At 41.6% G+C, this 23,143-nt stretch overlaps 1 protein-coding gene across 1 annotated transcript; it reads left to right on the top strand.

The window, feature by feature from the left end:
* The first annotated feature begins 5,055 nt into the window (after positions 1-5,055).
* On the top strand, positions 5,056-22,250 carry mylipa (myosin regulatory light chain interacting protein a). Its single transcript, XM_039820630.1, has 7 exons — positions 5,056-5,296; positions 6,519-6,709; positions 15,851-16,039; positions 17,774-17,971; positions 18,102-18,266; positions 19,207-19,624; positions 20,626-22,250. Exons 1-7 carry the CDS (start codon positions 5,210-5,212, stop codon positions 20,818-20,820), a joined length of 1,443 nt encoding a protein of 480 aa, XP_039676564.1. The 5' UTR covers positions 5,056-5,209; the 3' UTR covers positions 20,821-22,250.
* Positions 22,251-23,143: the final 893 nt, after the last annotated feature.

Raw genomic sequence — 23,143 nt, 5'->3', positions numbered from 1 at the left:
GTCACATTATTTCAATTTATTTTGTCTCATAATGGTGTAATGAAAGGCTGTTAGATTTGAGCTTTGATAAAAAACACTACTCATAATTCTCTTCAGCTGGGAGACTGTTAAAGCACTTTGCAGAAATTAAATGTAGTCACTCTGACAGACATGAACTACATTTATATAATTCCCATCATGTTTTTACCCACACAACCCCCAAGACATTAAAGATGCTGTCAGAGACTTTTAAAACACAAATCACCAAATTAATTTAAAAAAAGTGGGATTTACTAAAGACTGCTGGCACACACTGACTATGAAATTTTAATGTGGGCTTGGACTGTAATCTGTTAAATTTCTTTGGTAGCTGTATAAAAAACACATTGCTTTTATGTTATTGTTCTGATGCACAGTGACAATAAATCCTATTATTCTGTAAAATTCCAAAATGTAACACATGAAATTATTCTAAGCATACAGATATTTCCAACATACATTTCACCTGTATGTTATAATATAAATTCTCATTAAAAAGTAAAACCTATATCACAAAAAGGCTTTTATTCATACACGACATATTCTATTAGGTCTCCCCCGGCTCCTCACATGGAACCAGCCATGTATAAAATGTTCTCTGAGAGACCCAAAAAGGCGTAAAAATACACATTAACACTAACTGTGCTGTGCCGTTTTTCTGAAAATAGCATTTCTAATGAGTTAGCTACAGTCACGGCATTGTATCTGCACAGTTTGTATCAGTACACAGTGGTTTACACAGCCATCATGCAAAACCAATTTTACTGATTATTCATTGAAATCTAGGCCACATCTTATCAGTAGTCAAATAAACTAAGATTAGATGATTATAATAACCAATTTACTGATGGTTGCAATAACCAATCTAACTTGATGAGTGAATAATAATATAGACTACCCCATCAAAGGCAACCAAACCTCTAACTTAATATGTCATTCCATTATTTTTGCTTGGCTTCGAGAGAGCCAGACTCCCTCTGCCAGTTCCTTAGTTCTCTCTGACAGCTTCCACTCTGCCCGGTAGCGTAAATCATCCCCCTCAGTGCCTGAATCTACCAGGTCAATCCTCAGGAACATTTCTTTCTCCAAGATCATTGAAGCTAACACAGAGTCTGTAGCTTGTCTGGCTCTCAGCAGCCTGGGGGAGGAATGAGACACCCAGCGACAAGGGGGTGGACCACTTTTCACCACTCTGCTTCGGACTTTCTCATTTTTTACCAATGCCACTTCTCTATCATCTGAGGTAGGTGTACTTGAAGCACTCTCATTGGTTGATTTGGAGCTGATGGACGACTGTCTGTCCTCTGATTGGTCAAGGTCCACTTGGTAGGCTAATTTCCTGGTACGTTGTCTGTTGATGGACAGACAAGGAGGCCATCTGAAGGAGAGATATCTTGTCATTGCTAGCCATAATTCCTGAGGCCTGAATAAACCTGACCTCGGAGGTTGATTGTCACAAAAAACATCCCTTTTCTCCAATTGCACGCATTCTGCTGCAAATTCTGCCTCTACCTGCTCCATTACTTCATTAGAGTTCATTGGCGACAATTCTTCTTCTCTGTCCTCATTCTTTGACTGTAGCTGATGATCTTCTCCAAAGATGAAAGAGCTGCTGAACCTCTGGCTCCTCTTCATTGCACTTTCTGCCTCCACATCTGAATCTGATGATGAATTTTCATCTGGTGAGCATCCACGTGGTGACAACTGATCGTTATAATCCGTTGACCAGAACTGTTGATTCTCTTTGGACTCAGAGGAGCTGCTCGCCATTTGGCATTTCCTCATATTTGGGCAAACAAGTCCCTCCTTTTGACTAATATGTCAGCTCCTTTTGCTGCTCTTCTTCCAGTTTACGAGAGATAGATTGAAAGGAATCAAGGAATGTAATCAAGGCTACCACCACAACAATAACAACAACAGCCGCATGAATCTCTGCTAGCATGGCACTTTCTGACATAATCTCTGCTTCAAGAGGCACAGCTTTGGCTATGGAGATGGGCAGTGATGACGCTGTGATGTCATGTGCCCACATGTGTACACACACACACACACACACACACACACGCACGCACGCACCCCAGCATGCCTATGTGTTCACGCTCCAGTCGAGTAAGCGGTGACTTGCCTCAAAGGGAAGTGATGTCACATTGCATGATGTCATCCTAGCCGTGAACCAGGAGTCTGCAAATGGTCTGTGTTTGTGCGAGTGCCCAGATGGTAAAAAAATGCCCTTCCCCCAAAATTGACCTAGATGTGCAAAAGGGGAGTCTTAATAGATAAATGTTGTTTTTGTGTTTCCATATTCATTGTATTCTAGTTCTTCTTGCATGCATGTATTGGTATTCAATTCCAAATAATATATTTTTTATTATTATCTATATTTGATAACTACACTGTAATAGTGCACCAAGGTAAATTTGTAAGAACCGAAAGTAAGTATTTAGAAAGAGCAGCGCTTCTATAATCTATTATTGTGCTCAAAGAGATATAAATATAGGAGGATAGTATAGCAAATTAAATGTATAAATATAGCAAAATATACTAAACATAGCAACCACTAAAATTGCTGTGTGTACCTGCTGGTGTTCCGAGTGTAGTAGTAGAGTACATGAGTGTACATGTGTGCGTGTGTGGCTGACGTGAAGTCCCTTGCTATCTTCCTCGTTTTTCCATTTATGGTTAGAACGGCTGCGCAGACTGCACGTCTCTCCGTTTGTTCATCATATACCTTCTTGCATCACCTCGGGGCAAAAGAACACTGCAGCCACTCCAGACAGGCTGAGCTTATCGCAAACAGAAAGACACGTCATGTTACAGATGAAAAATCTGTTGAGTCAATTTTGGTGTGTAGGGGAATGAGGCCATAGTAAAGTTGCTGGTGCTTATTAAATAATGGCAAGGTTTATCATTAACCACACACAAAATGAACTCACTGATATTTTTAAGATGTTTGTGATGAATGCTCCTTCATTGACCAATCAAAGTTACTTAAACTCTCAAACTTGAGCAGCACATATATAGCCAAGGACCTCTCCTGGACTGCCAACACATCCGCGGTGGTAAAAAAGGCCTGTCAGTGACTCCACTTCCTAAGGATACTTAGAACGAACCATCTGGAGGAGAAACTTTTAGTGGCCTTTTACCGCAGCACCATTGAGAGCGTCCTGACGTACTGCATTACCGCCTGGTATGCCAACTGTAAGGTGGCGGACAGAAAGAACCTGCAGAGGGTCATAAAGACAGCACAACATATAACTGGCGTTCCCCTACCCTCGCTGGAAGACATCGCCAGCATACGGTGTCTCAGGAGAGCTAGGGCAATCACTGCCGACCCCTCACACCCAGGACAGCACCTGTTCAACCTCCTGCCCTCTGGCAGAAGGTACAGGTGCCTCAAGAGCAGGACTAGTAGACTCAAAAACAGTTTCTTTCCCTGGGCCATCAGGTCCCTAAATTCATAAAGTGTCTAGCTATGATGTGTAAATGTTGTATATATTGCTTGCTTCTCTCCTTTTATTGTTTTATTTATATTTAGTATGCACTGGCCGAAGAAGCACTGCAATTTCATTGTATACCTGATGTGCAATGACAATAAAGATTCTTATCTTATTTTCATTTAAGAGGCTGATAAATTTGAACAAACCAAGCTATCGTAGACAAAAACAAGGCTGCTTCTCATTATTATCAGCATTCTTTTTTCTTGACCAGTTGAAAAAACAAATAAAGAGATATGAAACAGATGTAATGCATGCTCACGAAGTGATTGTGTTTATGAGCTCCTACTGGGTCCTGCTGTATCTGAGTCACTGATGCTATGTCAGGAATGTAGTGGTGGGAGAGCACAAAAATATTGAGAGGCATGCTGCCTCTACTCTAAAATGTCTCCTGGCAGACAAACACAAGGCTTGGCTGAACACCGTGCCTCCCTAGTGTATGAGTGTGTGGCTGCAGTTTTCTGCAGTGTCTTCTGGCCTGGTCTGGTCTGTCTCCCACTGTGGAAATTACAACACTGTCGATGAATAATATATCATAAATGAATTCATATTGTTTAAGAGATGAGGCTGAATAAACATTTAATTATTAAATGTCTCTCTATAAGTAGGCAGGAACCAAACAGCAAAAGCAGTATTTCAGTAGCTTGGGTGAAAATAAATGTCAAAGGTTCAACAAACGCGTCGAGATGCCAAAAGAACTAACAACTCATCTCATTAGGATTTTATCACTCTTCCTGTCAGCAATGAAGACAGGGAAGTCTCTTTTATCTCAGCCTTTTGTTCTTCGCCTTGATAAAGCTAAGGAGTTAGGGAAAATAACTTGATCCTTTCCGTGTGATAATACTGTACTGATATTAAAATGTCAATGATGATGTTGCACCTTACTATTGATAGCCCACTGGTGCTAATGATACTGCATTTTACTATTTTATAATGTAGAGATATTTGATGTTGTGTATTGTTTAGTGGTCCTGTTGTTGTCTGTTGTCTATGGTCTTTTGTCTGTCTGTCTGTCTGTCTGTCTGTCTGTCTGATGAGCTGCATGGTGCAAGATGAATTTCCGAAAGGATGAATAAGGTTAATAGGAAAGGTTGGAACACAACGGAGATGCCATCATGAAACATTCATAAAAGCTTTTTACAGCAGCTGCAGATATTTGCGGGATATTTTCCCGTTATCACAGCTATTTCTGGACTGCATTACCTTACATTATTTACACAGACCGATGGGGGAAACCGGTATACAAGCCATTAAACCATAAAACTCACCCCAAGGTCTGCTGAATTTCGCTTAAATGTCTAATTAATATGAGCAGGTGTGTTGAAAGTCACTTTTGCTCTGTGCAACAGGCGCGCCAGATGAGGGCGCAGTGGACTCCTCATCCTCACACTTTCAGGCACGGGAGGTGAGCTCGAGCCAGAGCAGCGTGCGGATGTAACATGACTTCCGATTGGTTTAAGTTTTGCGGTGATTATGTCAAATTGGCCCCCATTGGACAGCGGTGAGTAGGCGTTGCTGTGCATGGCATTTCATTGATATATAGCCTACAGCTGGTGGCTACAGATTCGCCACACGGAGTGGAAGGGCTATGAAGGTGATGAAGGCTTGATGTAAGGGGGTGTTCAAGAAGGCTCGAGAAGTGTTTCATTATTTTTTAATGAGTGGCACACCAAAGATTTACAAAATACACAGCCAAAATGCTCTGCCACGTTACTCGTCCGGATTCGGTGGTGATGGAAGTGGAAGTTGATGCGAAGGCGAACGGTGAAGACTGTCTGAATAAGGTAGGCTGTGGTGGAATACAAATCTCGTTTTGTTATTATGATAACTTTTTAAAGCACCGTGTCATGGTCAGGCAGGGCAGCGGTGCTCTGGTTGTCTGACGAAACTGGAGATCTTCTATTTTATTAAACTTCAGGTCGATCGCGTAAGGCCTATTTATGACTCCAGTATTCTGTTAAATAAAACTGAGGAAGTGATCCTAGTTTCTGCACGACGAGGAGTGCTTAAATAAGATGTAATGTCAACTTTATAAGTAAACAATCACCGAAAGGCTACATCTGCTTTGTTGCAAATTAGGGACGGCGGAAACAAAATGTTCTGCTGCTCGCAACGTGCAGAAAAAAAAATGTAGCAATGAAACTTTTTAAAACGTCGATTTATGGTCAAAACGAATGACTTGATATACATGTAGGGAAGTTTAGATACATTGTGGTAACCCTCCGGCAGTCGCCTTTACCTGCATGTCAGTCAGAGGCAGATGGCTTTGTTAAGGTTACTTGAGTTCATTCTCCTGCCCTTGCAAGCACTCTAACTGAAACCTTCGTTGCGTTCACATATTCACATCTTTTCCCTCCAAAGTGGACATGAACAGGGTAGCATGCGAACTTTTCCTTTCATCAGTTGCCTCAAGTAGTTTTCCGCTTATGAAATGTAAAGCTACTTAAAATGCAAGGCATATCCCCAACTTTCCCTGGGCATGAATGATATCCCTGCAGACGTTCCACCGTGGCCGCCACTGAGGGGGCGTGGGAGTGTGGGTTCGATGAGCCCCTTTACCCCGGGAGAGCCCTCAAGAGTACTTAACCCTCTCGTGAGTTCTAAAATATTGATGGGTTTCATCTGTGTGAGAGTAGCACTGGGGTAGCAGGAATCCTTATTTACAAAGTGATAAAAACGGCCTTTTTTTCTTGCCTCTTAAATTTCGCAAAACCTTTTATTGATTCCTGTTGGAATTCTATCGATTGCCAACCCCCAATGAGACCAAAACCACTATGGATTGTCTTGTACATTTTAATCTAATGTCACAACTCAAAAGTCAAGATGTTATGTGACCTATCTAGTCAATGTACCACCCTGTTATGGAAAAACTCCTATAGAAACTGTAACGCTTCCTCTGTCCAAATCATGTCCCATAATACTCTTTGCCACACAGTTTTAGGATCCTTTTTTTTTTTTTTATTTCTTTATTCACATTTGTTGCCAATTTCTTCCATCTCTTTCCAGGTTTGCAGAAAGTTAGGCATAATTGAAGTGGACTACTTTGGGCTGCAGTTGACAGGCAGCAAAGGAGAGAACCTGTGGCTGAATCTGAGGAACCGCATCTGCCAGCAGATGGATAATGTGACGCCCTGTCGACTGAGGCTACGGGTCAAGTTCTTTGTGGAGCCCCATCTCATTCTGCAGGAACAGACGAGGTAGGTTTACCAACTCGCATGCTTGCAAAGACATTGTGTGCAAATCTGCCACATGAAACTCATCACATTTGTTTATAGGCATATGAACAGATAATTAACCACTTCCTTACCTACACATAACCTTCTCTGAAAAAGATCAGTGAAAATTGAATGTGGTCTGTTTTTTTGTTTTTATTTCTTCATGAACACATACTTCTATGACTGCATATGACATGCCATGATGAGCACATGCCAGACAAAACAAAGTCATCATTACTGAATTCCATTCGGAATACAGTAGAATGCCCCGTAGTAACCTCTTCCTCAAGCTCTTCCGGGGTTACTATAGGTCATTTTGGTGGAGCTCCAGGCAGGAAATGTGATCCAGCAGCTCTGGGGCTGTGTTGCTCTGTGCCTGCCCCCAGGGACCTTCTGTGCAACAGCCAGGCCCTCTGTTACAGCCCCCATTCAACTCAAAATATCTTTCTGTTTTTTTTTGGTTTCAATTGTTTGTGGCCATTTTTGTCTGAACAAAAGCCTCTATTTGGGATTTTGCAGATGCTGTTGGAAACTGACAGGCCGGTGTAGGGTGTTTTTTATTTTCACAGCAATATGTCCTCATGAGTCACTGTTGGAGCTGGATAACCTAGTGATATTTGTAATAGTTTTTCTTCAAAGCATCAGGATGTAAATTTAATGTGCACTTTGAACTGTGTAATCATGTGTACCTGAAATGCTATAATTTCATTTTAGAAACTCAATAGTACAAAAACTGCTATAGGCCCAATCACAAGGCTTGTTTACAAGAACTTCCGGGTAGAAAACTCAGCGTCCTGTACATACAGTTTAACAGCGCTTAGCAAATGGGGTCTAGGAACAACTGGATATACTCTTATCTCATTCATCTAAAATGCATGTTTAATGCCATCATGTCAACACTTTCACTAACATTAGGTTGGAGACCTAATGTAGGTTGGAGACCTAATGTACCTGTTAAGTAAATGACACCACAAACTAGCAGTTTGACTGGCGGTGAGATGTTGCTGTTTGTAATGCTAGATTTTGTTTATCAAAAATACTAGCAAAGGAACACAGTACATAAAATAAGCAAAGCAGAAAGCTCAGGTCGGACCACTGCGTTTAACTATATTTTTAAACGTTACAGTTTTGGCTGAAAATTATAACTGAAATAAATAAGTTTATCACACACACACACACACACACACACACACACACACACACACACACACACACACACACACACACACACACACACACACACACACACACACACACACACACACACACACAGCCAATAGAACTTTTCATTAAACTGATCTGTATCTGCCTTGGCCAGGATTTACCCGGCCGTTAGCTCTCAGTTGCTCCCCAGTTCACCCACTGCCCCACCTTCAGCTGTTTCCCACTCCCTCTTTCCTCCCTCAAATATAAAGATATCAACATTGTTCTCTTGCCATATTTTTATCACAGTCAGATATAAACTGTCCCTGCTCACACATCCTCTCTGTCCATCTCACTCACCCTCCACGGTCTGGCCTATATTTGGCAACCTTTGATGAAAATGGAAGGGAAACGGGGGGGAGAGAAGACACTTGGCAGCCTGCGCTCTGACCTCCACTAGATTAGCAGGGGTTATCAACAGATGGCTGGTGCTGGCTTGTAAAAAAAAAAAAGTGAGATAAAGAAGTAATATGGCAGGACAGGGTGTGTGTGAGGTTGCTGCTAATAAATACTCACACATGGCACACACCAACAATGCTGTCTATGTGTTTAATTTTGGAACAGCCTTAATCTGCTCAGATGTGATATCATTTAAGTCGTCAGTTTTAGAGATGAGGGCAAGATGTTGACAGTACACAGTGAGAGTTTGGGGACCAACACAAGTATGGGAAACTGCTATACTTCATTTAAGAGTCATGAAAACTTTACATGGCATTTCTGTTTTTTTCTAATTTTATTTAAACTTTAAAACTTCTAACTTGCCTTGACTTGTAGGGAATATGTTTATAATTTGAGTAAATTGGGGCTTTGAGGACAAGGTAGGATCCCATTTCACTAATTTCTTGTGCTGTCACCTTTGACCTACTTTAGGCTACCATTGCCTCCACTCAACTTGTTCTGCATGCAGGCATGCTCTGAGCCAAGCAGCAAGCAGGCACACCTCATCATGGCAAATGCAGAACAAGTTCCTCTATTGCACATTTGTGTTACTCGCATTCCTATTGAAATGTGGCCAAGTCTACAGACATTTCAGCATACCACTCAGCATGTTTGGTGTATTTACTGTAAGACAAAAAAAGGCAGTCAGTTACCTTCTAAAATTGATCATGGCAATTTTAGAAGGTAAGTTGTGCCCCTCAACACACACACTCTCTCTTTATAACCACACAGTAGGTTTCATTCATTTCACAAATGGATGTGAGCTGGACTAAATGTTCTCAGCAGCATATAGACAAAGCAAAAGGGACTATATGTTACCACAGCTCTGTTGAGCTGAGGGGTGGGCCTCTTTTTTTTCTACTCTCATCTTATAGGCCTTATTACATAAGCTGCACTGGACTGAGCTCGCACAGAGCTGCTTATATAAGCTTCTGTGTACTCTGCTGCCACGTAAAGCCTAGCAGGTCACAGGCGTGTTCTTGCTTAAATACAGCTGATTATTTGGGTACTTTGTGTTAATTCATTTTCCTCCTTTTTGTTGGGCCAACTTGTGCTGAAAAATCTACTATCCAAAATTAAGCCCACATTTCTATAGTATTTAAACCAATTTTCTTACAATCAGTTATACCTATATAAGTGATAAGTAGTCTTCTACTGCGCAAAACCAAAGTGCAGGCTGTATCTATTTGAGTTGCAAGGCTTACGCTCAGCTTGATTCTGTGGCAGCCCTATCCAATGCTTCTAAAAGCAATGAGATTTAAGAAAAGGGTTCAAGATTCTCGACTCATCCATCTCTCCCAGGCTAGGTTTTTTTAAATCTAGTATTTCCCAGCATGCTTTGCAAATAAAATTTTGCAGATGCATAAAGTGTGGCACAATGTCTTCTCCCAGCTTCTGTTGTGGACAGCTGAAGGGTCCACATTGAACAATAACAAAGCAGGGCCGTGCAAACATTCCAGTGGTGTTAAGATTGAGTTGCACTGAAAGATTCTTCCAACATTTTCTTGGACTAATATTTTTATTTTAATGTCAGTGGAAAACAAAAGCAGTTCTCCAAAATATAGCTGCTTAAAAAACATTTCCAACATTTTCTGTGATGCATCAACTGAAGGAAAGAACACTTAATTGGTTAAGGGAGACTGACCCAAGGGCCTCAACAACAGTTTGCATTAGCTGCATCATGAAACACAGTCTTGCTTGGGGGGTGTTTCTGTTTTGAAACGTGAATATTTTCCCTTCATTAGCCCCCGATTTTAACATTCTGATCAGGCAACATTTGGTTATCCTGGAAGGGCACAGCTATTAGTACAGGCTTTATCAGAGGTCCTGATTGTTCACCTGTTTACTCCTCAGGCTTTAAATTCAAATCTACACCAGGAGCCAAATGAGTTTTTAAGAAGGAATTATTCTAATCAATTACTTTTTATTTTTATTTTTTTTTATTTTAATTACATCAATATATTTGCATGCAACTTTACATGTCTATTTTTCCCCATAAAGCGTTCCTTCGTGTCACAAATTAAAATATTTAATAGACCAATGGGTCGGCATCATCAAACCAAGTCTTTGAGAATAGCTGAGAGACAGCGAGAAAAGCTTAAAGACGGACATTCATTTCCTCAAAGTCAGTTCTGTGATGCAGAACTGGAAAAACTTCCAGACTTGAAATATTTACATCCAACTTTATGGACTCTGCTCTATTGATGTGATCTAAAACTAGAATTTGAGTTAATTTATTCAGTCCACACAAGTTATGTTTAGCTCACTGTGGCAGGCTGGGGGGGATAATCAAGCTAAAGATCACACAAAATGCCTGTGGCTCTTCATCGTGCTCCGTGGTCAGTAATAAGTAGATTTTAAAAGCCCTATGACTTTCTTTCCTTCATTTGTTTCAAGAATGACAGTTGGAATTTGGCCTGAATTTAGGATTGATGCTGATTTTTAATCGCTGTTTTACCATCCAGTGCAGCGCACCACCCTGCAACTCAAGGCGTTTAGCTTACAAACAACTTCTTTGTTTTATTGCTGTATAGCTTTCAGTTCAACTCGACACAAGCAAAGGCACACATGTTATATTTAGTTTGTGAAATGATTGTTTTACAACTTTCTGGTCAATTATGATTCAAACTTTAAGTATTTTAGTCTGGCTTTCCATTAAGCCCCACACCATGGGAAAAGATGTTTCGCTGGGTTTACTATAGTTCATTGACCGCCAGTAACCTCACAGCACACAGCTCCTGGCAGTGTGTCATTTGACTAGCTTACAAACCACATTGCTAAGAGCCTGACCGATGAGGTCTGAAACTCTACTGATTGGCTGGATAAGGTGCAGTCTCTAGGCAGAGGTGTTAGGTTTCAGTTTGTGGGGAACGTTTTGTTCTTCCGTGAAGCGAAGCAGCTGACATTCTGCCTACTGGGGGAATAGACACTGGGTTGGGGCAGAAAACATTAAAATGAGACAATAGTTTTATAGATGGGCGAAACGGACTAGAGAGTTTAATTGACTTGATAATGAGTGCCCGTTCCTTTTTTCTCTGGCACCAAAGTACATGTAAAAAGTTGATTTCTCAAATTATTTTTTTATAAAAAAGTTGCAAATAGCTCAACATTGAGATGCTTTTAAAAAGGCCAAACACCCCGCATTTTGGGATATTTTGGTGTTCTAAATTTGAATGGTTCAAAGACTGGACAGAAGAAATCAGCTGTAAAACTTGAATTATATCCCCTTAGCTCAGTTCTGTAGCCAGTGACCTATTTTCAAATATTCTTTCTCAGGGTTCAGGCTTGCTTTAATTGAATTATTCCAGCCAGGCAATCAAGTATTCAAACAATCCAGCAGCACCCTATGTGACCTTGCCCTCCCCACAACCACTGTTTTTGAATAGCATTTATTTCTCCAATGCTGTTGGCATTCACAGGGGTCTTATGACTGTAAATAAGTAAGCCTCTTAAGACTTTGATTATGGGTTATCTCCAATGAAGGACAAAGCAATGATATGTACACAGTGTAATACACTAAAAGTAGGCCAGGAGACTTGGGTCTCAGCACAGACTTCATGGCATTCAGCCTGGGTCTGGTATGTCTGCGAAGGCCAGTCTGAAGGAGGAGGAAATGCTGTGATGATGGCTGCAGTGTTCACGAATGACTCTGTCATGATGAATGGGCAAATGTGTCTAAATAGTAATGTGAGTAAGTGGAAAGATCTAGCTGCAGATAAACCGCTTCTCTAGTGTGAGTCTGATGCAGCATGGCATCCTTACAACCCAACAAGATTTGGAATGGATTTGGGAGATTTTAAGTGCTGTGACTTATGGTGCGTTCTTTTTGTCCACCGAAGTCGATCTACGAGTCGTTTTCCAGAGTTATGAACCGGAAGTTGCAAAAAGAACGCCACCGAGGTCGTATATACGACTCGTCAAGTTGTCTGAACTCAGAGGACCCAGAGTTCACTTTCAAAGATGGCTACGTCGTGCATCACACTTAGTAAACATTGTGGTTTTCTACAATTTTTAAGTACTTTTGTCGTTGTTGTAACCAAATGAAGAAGTTGTACACATAGCACTGTATACTGCTACCTAAAGGCATGTCGCTACAGTCTTATGAGTTAAATACCGCCTAATTAGTTATTTTGTAGCTTGTGCAGCTGAAATTGGCTAGAGACGCTTGGTTGCTATATGACAACAATGGCTTTAAGCAGAGTCTTGAGCAGAAAGCAGAGCAGTAGCCTAACGTTAATGTTAATCAAAACGTAATTTTCATGTATCAAACTGTGAAATATATTTGTGTACTATGTCAACTGGGTGAATAGAATCCTAAATGTTACAAAAATCCATCTTTTCTCCGACTCGTAGTATTGTGTGACAAAAAGAACGCAACAACCCACGGTTATTCGTTTTTCGACATGGATGTGACGTCCCACTCGAGCTACTAGTCGCGAGTAAAGGCTGAAAGTCTTTTTTTCAGTTCTGTCTCAACCAGTCAGCCTCAAACACCATGTTGGGATGCCCTGAGCTTAGGATGGACCTTGACAGGTGCGGAGGCAGCACTATACCACCTGAACAGATCCTGAGACGGCTCAAGTTAATCATCAGATATCAAGTTAATGTTGAAGCCAAGGAAGAAAGCAGGGTAATCTGTACTAACACTTGTGCCCTTGTTGTTATCATAAACTAGAGTTTTGTAGTGAGTTTTCCTTGCTGCACGAAGCTGATTTGTTTAGAGCAGATACCGTAGTAGTATAGCTTCACAGGGGCCTCAGTAGGAGAAATTGTTACCTTCTGCATGTGAAACAGCTGTGTGTTTCCATGGTATTTGGCATAGTGCATATTTGATTGCTCTCATTCAGCCTCAGGGATGTCAGGCAGAAACGGCTATCGTTGAACTGTTGCTGTTACCTCTGTTGCAGGGCCTGTTAACCTGTCCTACTGCTTAGGGGCTTTCTTCCGAATGCTAATTAACATTTCGGTTCAGCAAAGCGACCACACTTGTTTACACATGTGGGTGCCAACAACACCTGGAATGCAGGAGTCTGTCTTGCTCAGCAGCTCAGTGGCCAAATAGTCCATTGTCACACACAGTTGGTTAAGTGAAACAACGCTCAGGTTAAAATTAATCCAGCTCAAACACCAAACTAACAGGCCGGGACTTGTGCTGAAGGAAGATATTAAATGTCTTGCTCAGTGGCACAGTGACTGATATTAACCTCTTGCCAATCCCTGCCTGAACTATAGTAACCTCCGCAGCTTGCCCTATCATAACCCTTTGTTCGCACCCTGTAGTAAACTCCAGTCAGCCCTATTGTTTGCATCAGGCAGGTAGCTAACTAGCAGCGCTCCATCACATGATGCCTGCTAGGCCTGACACAATAGAGAACAGTGTTTGTGTGTGTGCGTTGGAGGGAATGGGATGTTTAACACCATATCAAAGCAATGTTTGTTATGCCTGAGGCTGGTCGGCTATGGGGCTTCGTTGTTATGGTCTGGCTTTTCAGGGGCGGTGTGGACCGACTTTGTTTGTGTGCCTCACAGCTGCTTTCGCTACTGTCGTTACTCCTTGGAAGCACTGTGAATGTGTGTTGGATGAGGTATGCCTCTGTTAATGCGTACTGAAGCCGTTGCAATACACAAGTGTGTATATTCTGCCTCCAGTTGTGCGCTGCTCCCTCAAGAGTCTGGTTTTTAAGTCCCATAAGATGACAAAAGAAACGTTGGCTCCAGCTCGTCCCTGTGTCCCCTGCACTTCCACATTTCGGCAAGGTTCATTTTCCACATAAATATAAACACAATGGGTTTATACAAAGTTAATAAAGGGGTGATAAGTCTGACCTTCTCCATCAGTGTCTCTCTAAACTCCCTCAATTCTCATCAGTGTCCCTCTAAACCCCCTCAAGTATCCTCAAGTCTTGGTGTGACCTGATTTGCACAAATGAAAACAGTCTCCCTTTGCATCATGCTTCAAAGAGAATAGCCCAAGGGATTTTCTTTTCCGGAAATAACAAGCAGTTTCTGGCGCAGTCTGCTTTTAATCTACCACATCATTATGTGGTGGGCCAAAGTAATCACAGCCATTTATTTTTTATTTTATTTCACATTAAATTGTTCTACGGCTGGAACGTTTGTCAGCACAGGATGCCAAAGCCATACTTTCATTTCTGGCATTGTCAAGTGAGCTCTATAGTCGATATAGAGAGCAAGAGGGTTACATTAGGTCACTGCATGCTTGAGCACTGTTGCATTGACTGTATGTACGTAATTGGTGCAAGATGTGGGGAAAAAAAAAAAAAAACAATGACCAATGTTAAAAGTAAGAACTAAGTCCCCAGGCACACCAACCAGATCCCAGCTAGTCAACATGGCCAGTGACGAGCTGTCCAACTAGTTTGTCACTGATGCAAGTAGCGGGGAGCAGGCCCTTTTTGCCTGTACAATCAATTTAAGGTTACTGCGCATAGGTAATCTCAAGGAAGGATCAGTTTAGGTTACTCTAGTTCAACGTTCTTTATGCTGTAAGGATTGAGTCAGTCAGGGTGTTACTCTTGACGTTTTGTCTCCTGCTGCTAGAAGGAAAAAATTCCTCACATCTTCTGGTCAAAACAATGGAAAGGACCATGGACCTGCCATGGCTTATTTATTTATTTTAAGAATTGAGCTGTTTTTCTTGGCCACATGAGAACTCTCTGTTCTCATTTAATCTCTCAGCCGTAACAATAACAATTGTTTTTTTTGACAATCCTTAATCTTTGAACTATTTTCCCCTCGTCACTTCATAAACCCATCTCATTTCAAACAAGAATTCCCCATAAGTCAGGCAAAAACAAAACTAGTTGAGGCTTGTCTTTAAATGAGCATACTGCATGAGTGTGGGGGTTATTGAACCACATTTTTGACAATGAGCCATAGAGACACAGACAGGATGCCGGACATTGTAACTCATTTTAAGTCTCATTACTTTATTCAACATGGTCTTATCGTGGTCACACATTGGCCCAGCAGATATAGTTCAAGCACAGTTGCCCACTGTGTCACCACCAGGTTAAAAGTCCAAATACTTCCTCTACTGGAGGAAACGACTCAATCGTGTAGCTATTCTCCCTCTCTCAACCTCCCTGTTTAGAGTGAATTCACACTTAAAAGGAAGAAAGTTTTAATAGTGTGTATTGAGGAAGAGATTAAAAACTACTGAACAAATGTCACAGTTGCTTTCCTTCTGCTGCACATAAGCACACAAACACCTGCTGTGGTGAAATTCTAGCCCTGTAATAACCACCTGCTCTGGCCTGTTTGTTCTCCAGACGTCCTGACTCCACAACGTTTCCACATGAAAGTCAGTTGACCAGTGAAAGTGGGCACTATTTGTCTGATGGGGTGCACAATGGGAGAGCTGGTCATTTGTCCTCTTTCTGGATAAGTGTAAAATAAAGTTTGTCATCAATTGAAATATTTCCCATTTAACCACTGTTGTGTTTTCTTCCTGTCCACCAGACACGTCTTCTTCATGCACGTGAAGGAGGACCTCCATAACGGTCACCTACGCATGGGCTCAGAACAAGCAGAGGAGCTGAGCGCGCTCCTGGCCCAGGCAGAGTTTGGCGACTACAACCAAAACACAGCCAAGTACTGGTACTCAGAGCTGTGTGGAGACGAAGAGCCAAGCACTGCCACTATGAACAGGTACAACTCTCTTTTAAGCAGCCCAATGTGGCCCTCAAGAGGAGCAGGGAATGTAAATGTTGTGGATTGTGAATACATAGCATGGTAAAAAGGTATTCATTGTTTTGCTGGCCCAGAATCCTTCTCTTCTTTCCACATATTACTGTAAAACAAAACGTCTGACCCTGAACTGAAACCATTACTACTGATCTTTGGGTTGTGGGGTAGTTTACACAAGACAACTGGAATTTGGACATACTTTGAGAAGCTCTTATACATGCAGGTTAACAAACTCTGGCTAATCATTGAAACATGTTCTGTGCCAGCTCTCCTGAAGCTTTGCCCCCTCACTATCTCTGAGGGAGATAGTCCATCCTGTAAAGACATGATGAAAAGTAAATAATGGGTCATGGCAAAGAGTCATGGATGGTATAATGTGGCAAGGACTTAAGAATTCAAAGTGCTGTCTTAAGCAAAAAACAAACAAATGCTACATTGAGTTGAATTGATAGTGCTGTCTTTAATATTCTGCAGCATTTTTAAAATGTCTCTTTCCATATTTATCTGGAGGTGAGACACACACACACACACACACACACACACACACACACACACACACACACACACACACACACACACACACACACACACACACACACACACACACACACACACACACACACACACACACACACACACACACACACACACACACACACACAAACAGCAGCTGGCAGAAAATCAGATAGCATGTGTTTGCAGAGTTCCACTGACATAACCTCCCACTGTACATCTTGAATGTTTTCCCTGTAAACAAGAAGAGGGTGACAAAGTTTTGCTACTACAAAGTTTTTTTAGATTCTGAGAACGTGGATCCTATTGTACTGTGCAATCACCAACCACACTTTCCACAGCAATGCCTGTGCCACCTACAACTGTTGGGAATTTATCCAAGAGTTACTGCAGTGTCTCCATTTTGAAGTTGCATCCTTTTGGAGCGCCTACTTAAAAAACAACAACAATTGTGCACATGGCACTTTTCCTCACACGCAGAGACTCTTAAATTATACGTTATCAAGCCCCAGCTCCCAAACCTGCTACATTAAACCCTTTTATCTATGTGCTATATTGAGCCAGGAGTCACAGCTGCTTACTGCTACGCCTACTCTCACCTCCAGGCTGTTATGCATGAAGGTGCATGTATTTCCCAACAATTAGTTTCTATACATTTCATCGAACGATCTCCCTTCTGTGGATCAAAATAGTATACATACGCCCATTAGCAGGGATGGAAAGGCTCCTAGAATATTGTACTCAAATTACAGTACTGTTACTTTAAAGAAATTTCACATTTGAAGATAAAAAAAAATACTTAAGTACAAAAACAAACTGTCGCAGACAAGAGCAAATGCAATTTGTTTCTTCCACCCCTGGCCCTTAGGCATTTTCTACCACAGTCTGTAGATATCAGCAGGTCTCACTGGCTAAAAGGAGCCTTCAGCTATGCTGCCCAAGCATTGATCTCATAAGTATAGTTGTCAGAAAAGATCCAGAGATTTCTGCCCGAGGGTGTGTTCAACTTTTGATCAAAAACACACTCTTAGAGTTGCATTTATCCTGCTTGTATAATACACCTGTCACAGTGGGCATTCCTTGATCTAAAGCTTGTGTCAGAAAATGTCAGGTCCAATCTGAGCTTTAGAGCTAAATAAACTTAAATGGTTGTCTTTCTTCCCGACCTTATCTTCTCTGCAGCATCATATCCAGACACAAGGCTCTGGAAAGTTTGAGCCAGGGCTCAGTGGAGTATCAGGCCCTGCAGCTGGTCTCCTCTCTGGAGCATTACGGCGTGGAGTGGCACTGGGCTCGCGACGCAAATGGCCAACGGCTGGCCATAGGAGTCGGCCCTGAGGGTATCGCCATATGCAAGGAGGACTTCAGCTTAGTCAACAGGTATGCTCCACCTAGAAATCTGCAAATAGCCCTGTGTATTCTTGTGACAGTATGTTTCATGTCAACTTGTGATTTTTGTTTTACGAACTACATGTCTGATTTACTGTTTACTCTGTTTGCTTCATCTTAGAGTAAGCTATCCAATCATCCAGATTGCTACCCAGTCGGGGAAAAGCGTGTACTTGACAGTTAACAAGGACACTAGTGACAGCGTGGTGCTTTTGTTCAAGCTGATCAGTAACCGGGCAGCCAGTGGTATGTACCGGGCCATTACAGAGACCCACGCCTTCTACAGGTGAGCACAGTGTTTGAGCCCGCCCAGATCAATGACTTACACATACACCCTAACGCTATATAGCTGTGCCGTTGGATTTAAATAGATTCAGGCCTTTTTAATAACTTTGCAATTTTCCACAAAGTTGATACTTCCTTAAGTTATTAGAGGTATTTTAGAGAAGTCGTCTATAGACATGTGATGAGCCAAGCTATCATTTAAAATGAATTTTAAGTTCTGCTGCTCGGTAGAGTCTGTATTGATGTCTGTCAACAGTCTGTGCTGCAGTTGTTAAGTCATTCACAAATCTGAGCTGCGAGAGAACAATCTTCCTCATCTCATGTTTAGAGCAGTTAATCGTTTATGGTCCTTCACTAAAGACTAGTAGATTATAAAATAGGTAAAAAACCTAAAACAACATTGAGAAAAGTGTGCTCCTGTTCCCCCCTTTAACACTGTTTTTATGGTTAATATACATGCAAAGTGGGACACGTAAAACATGACCGGAATGAGGGTAGATGGAAACCTAGATTGGGGAGGACAATCTTCAGTGGGTAGAGGTGGCACTTTTCCTCTGCATTGTCTGAAATTTGCAGTGAGCAGGGACAATTCAAATGGCTGAGCTATGAAATTGTCACTCAAAGTACAAAAGACAGCCCTGTTCTTTTGTTTCAGAGATGGGTTTTAGCTCAGAGTCTGCAGAATTTTTTTTTTTTTTTTGATGGGCATATCTTCGTCATGCTCGCTCAAAAACAAGTGTACAGTGTTTATCTCAGTGGTGAATGTGGCATTGGAACAGGATGAAAATTAGGTGATTCCTAAATAAAAAGTGCAAGGGAGATATTGGATAAGTGGACATACCCTCCATACTGCAGATAAGTTTGGATTGGTAGTTTGTCAGGTCAAATGCTTTTATTTTGCTGACCGTAGTAATCACGTCTGATCTTATTTTCCTTTCCAGGTGTGACACAGTCACTAATGCGGTGATGATGCAGTACAGCAGAGATTTTAAGGGCCATCTAGCGTCCCTTTTCCTCAACGAAAACATCAACCTGGGCAAGAAGTATGTTTTCGACATCCGACGTACCTCCAAGGAAGTGTACGACCACGCCCGCCGTGCCCTCTACAACTCTGGTGTCGCGGACCTGGTGTCTGGCGGCGGCGAACGCTCCTCTCCTTCACGCTCCCCAAACCAAGACGACTCGCAGGACGAGGGGCTGGACTGTGGCAGCTGCCAGCAGAGCCGAGCCCTGCAGGAGCGGCTGCAGAAGCTCAGGGAGGCTCTGTTGTGCATGCTTTGCTGCGAGGAGGAGATCGATGCTGCATTCTGCCCCTGCGGCCATATGGTGTGTTGCCAGACCTGCGCAAATCAGCTGCAGGTAAGACTCTTCTTCACTCGCAAAATTTCTGTAGATGTTTCTAATGGAATGCTGAGGTGTTTGTTTATCAGCTACTTTGGGAAGCCTTTCATTAGCACTTTCTTATGTCATACACACTGAGGGGAAAAAAAAAAGACCGTTCTGCTGAAGATGCTGATGTCAACACTGCCTTAGAAGCAGTACTTTCTAAAAGCCAAGGCGAGAGCTTAAAACCAAAGCGTTTTGTTTTCTGTTTGGTCCTTGACTCAAGGCACCCCAGCCTACTTTGAGTTTCCAGCTATACTGAAAGCTCTTTTTTAATTATACTTCAGTTCTAACTTCTCATCATTTTTGTGTGCGCTTGTGCTAAGAAACGTGATCCAGCTAATAGACGTGAGAACGAGTCAGTACCAATTCAAGACGAGAGAATTTTGCAATCCATTGCACTTTTTCATGATTAAGCTTGCCTTTCCTGTTAACTGTATGATATATATTGTCTGTGTCATTCAGTCTTAACATTAACACTGATCAGAAAGACCTGAGTGGGGACTCTTTAGTTGTCAACTATACTCACCACCGCTCATTCGATGAGAGAATTTCCGTGACTCTTGGTATGTGGTTACAGACTGTTAGCTTGCACTTTTTTTTTTTTTTTTTTGGCTGGCTTTGAAACCTCTTGCTTCATGTCTACTGGCAACATGTGCGTTGACTCAAATTAGTCTTACATTACAAGACTGGTGCATTAGTTAACGTGGTTCAGTTGTTGTTTTACTCGGGTCTGTTTTTTGAGCCATGAAATGGTTGTGTGATGAAGTCTTAGTCTATGAGTTCATAACAAGAAAGATTCCACCCACGATCATGTGGATCAGCATGCCCAAATATATTGCCAAACTTTAAGGGGCCACTAAAAGGGTTCACAACTTTAATGCATTAGTACTTCAGAGTTGGCTCAAAGCATAAGTGACCTCCAATATTAGAAAATAAACAAATACTTGATACTTAATAACTTTCCTTTCCCTCAGTTGTGTCCTGTGTGTCGGTCGGAGGTGGAGCACGTGCAGCACGTCTACCTGCCCACCTGCACCAGCCTGCTGAACCTGACGCTGACCGACAACCACCAACACCGCAGCAGCATCCCCGCGCCCATCCGCAGAGAAATGGCTTCTAACAACAGCTGCTCTGCCACGGACTACGACCACAAGATCTATCACACATAAAAACAACTCCACCAAACTCCATTATGAACACTTTGAAGCTAAGTCAAGCAGATTGAGGTTTCATAAAGAAGGAACATTTATTGTCCGTCTGTTTCCTGCCTGGACTCCATGAACTACCAAACGTTTAGAAACTCCTGAGCAAATTCAAAGATCGATACACTCAAACCACTCCCTCAACTAGTGTGCGTTTGTTTTATTGTTATTTTCATTTTGGACGGTCAGGTTGTCTGGTTGGTTCATAGTATTGTTGCCATTGGTTTGCATGTCATTCTGTCCAAATCTTGTTTGTTTTAAACATCCCCTGAACTAGATAATTTTAGATTGTCCTTTAAATTATTGCATCAGTTGAACTGATGCAGAATAGAAACACATTTTGTTTTTAAATTTATGTCAGTTGTTTTTTTTTTTAGCTCCTAGATCAGGCTCCTCACCCCCGAACCATATGACGAACATATGTGTTTAAGAATAGCAAAACACAGCATAAACCATAAACTTTTTTTTTTTTTTTTTTTTTTTTTTTTTAATGCTTCCTCACATTTTAAAGCTTATGTTTTTTGATTTGAGAACTGAATTGTATGATGTAAGAGAGTAAAATGCATTTTTTAAATGCATTTTATTTCTTTTATAAGTTTCTATGTTTTTCATGCCAATTAGGGGGTATTTAGAAGCTAAGCAGCGCTGTTCTGGGTATAGCATTGCCTACTAATAAGACACACCAGGCGCTGAGGCCACCATGGTCACTTTCTTGTGATCTTTGGGTTAAATAGAGTTCTTCAAGGTTCTTTTTAACCCACCAGAACTGTGACCTTGGATGTGAAATGCAGTATCTTGCCTACACTCTCACAACCTCGCAAACAGGTCTTAACTACCCCTTGACTAAAACAACATACAAATAGGCATTTGTCCAGCAGTAACTGCTTCTTCTGAAAACTTCAGCTATATACATTTCTCCTCTGGGGTGTGCTAGGGAGTTCCTTTTTGATATTTTTAAAGGGTACTAGAGTAGGAGATCTGTCAGTGCAATACTTGCTTGCTTTTTTGAGAAGCTTTTAATTTTCAAGTTTTATTTAATTTTGAAGATTATATTTAAAAAAACAATAAAAAAAAAACTGTCACTTTACCAAGAAGGTTTTCCACGTGTCTGTAGGGGGGTTTAGCCTTAATGTAGCAGCAACACCGTGTTTGTTATAAACTTTCCACAGACCTTTTTTCTGGTAAGAAAAGGAAAACTTTTATTTCTTTAATGCTGACTCGATTTAAGCTCGGTCACTGCAGGGGAAGGACTTATTTTTCACATTGTACAAGTAGCGATTTGTTTCTGTTTTCTGAAGCAAAAGCCACTATTCTCTGTAAAATAACTGAATTAAAGCTTTTTATATATCTGTTTTTAACAAAAGAAAGTATTAATAAAGTTGTTTTTTGAAAACGCACTGGATTCGTGGGACATTTGTACGTTATCTGAAAGCACTTAACCCTCGACACCGTCAGAACAAGTAAAGGCTCTGACACACCAACCCGACGGCCGACCGTCAGCCGAAAAGGCAGTCTGACTGACTGCCTCCCCGAGTTGGTCAAAAAAGTGCCTCGGAACACACCGACGCGATGCCGACTTGAGAGTAATACGTCTCCATAACAGCAGGCGGCACTAATCTGTATTGTCGCCCAAATGAAAACCAGCAGCTGATTGGACAAACGCGTCAACGTGGGTCTGGCTTCTCCCGAATTTCAAAACCGACCTTAATGGCAGCTCATTCGGATTACGATCTCATATTTTACGAAAATGGTTTACGAAACGTGTTTCTGAAAACTTAAGCGAGAAATAGGCCATGCAGTGGCTGAATCGGTCTTCATTTCAGATCGAGAAACATCAGTTTAAAAGATTTGTCCGATTTTGAGAGGCGTTCGTCACGCTCATCCCCCTCGTCATTTCCGGGTTAGCACTCCACCAATCAGATTGGTCATTGAGTCCGACTGCCCACTGGCAGATTCAACAAGTCAAATCTGCCCAAATGAACGCCGACAGCTCCTCCAGCTGACGACGGCACAGAACACACTGAACAGACTCGAGTCACTGACCTCGCCAGACTGTCTGACGGCAGATATTCAGGTTGGTGTGTCAGCGCCTTAAGACACCGGTAAAACCAAAAATGTAACACATTTCAGGAATTATAATGCATAGACAGTACGGTAGGTTAGTTAAAATATGTTTAGGGACAATGATTTTAATAGGTACTAAGCAATAGGAACTACTAGGCCAGTAGTTTCCAGCTTGAAGCCTGAGGAAATAAAGGAATAAGGAAAGAGACAAATGTTTTTCTTACTT

Source organism: Perca fluviatilis, chromosome 13, assembly GCF_010015445.1.
Source record: "Perca fluviatilis chromosome 13, GENO_Pfluv_1.0, whole genome shotgun sequence".
Taxonomy (NCBI): Eukaryota; Metazoa; Chordata; class Actinopteri; order Perciformes; family Percidae; genus Perca; species Perca fluviatilis.
Note: the sequence above shows the minus strand (reverse complement) of the source record. Positions and strands in the feature narration are given on the sequence as shown.

Coding starts and splice junctions, on each gene's coding strand:
- mylipa (XM_039820630.1), top strand. CDS start 5,210: ATGCTCTGCCACGTTACTCGTCCGGATTCGGTGGTGATGGAAGTGGAA. Junction 18,267..19,206: donor GAGACCCACGCCTTCTACAG/GTGAGCACAGTG, acceptor TTTCCTTTCCAG/GTGTGACACAGTCACTAATG. Junction 19,625..20,625: donor CCTGCGCAAATCAGCTGCAG/GTAAGACTCTTC, acceptor CCTTTCCCTCAG/TTGTGTCCTGTGTGTCGGTC.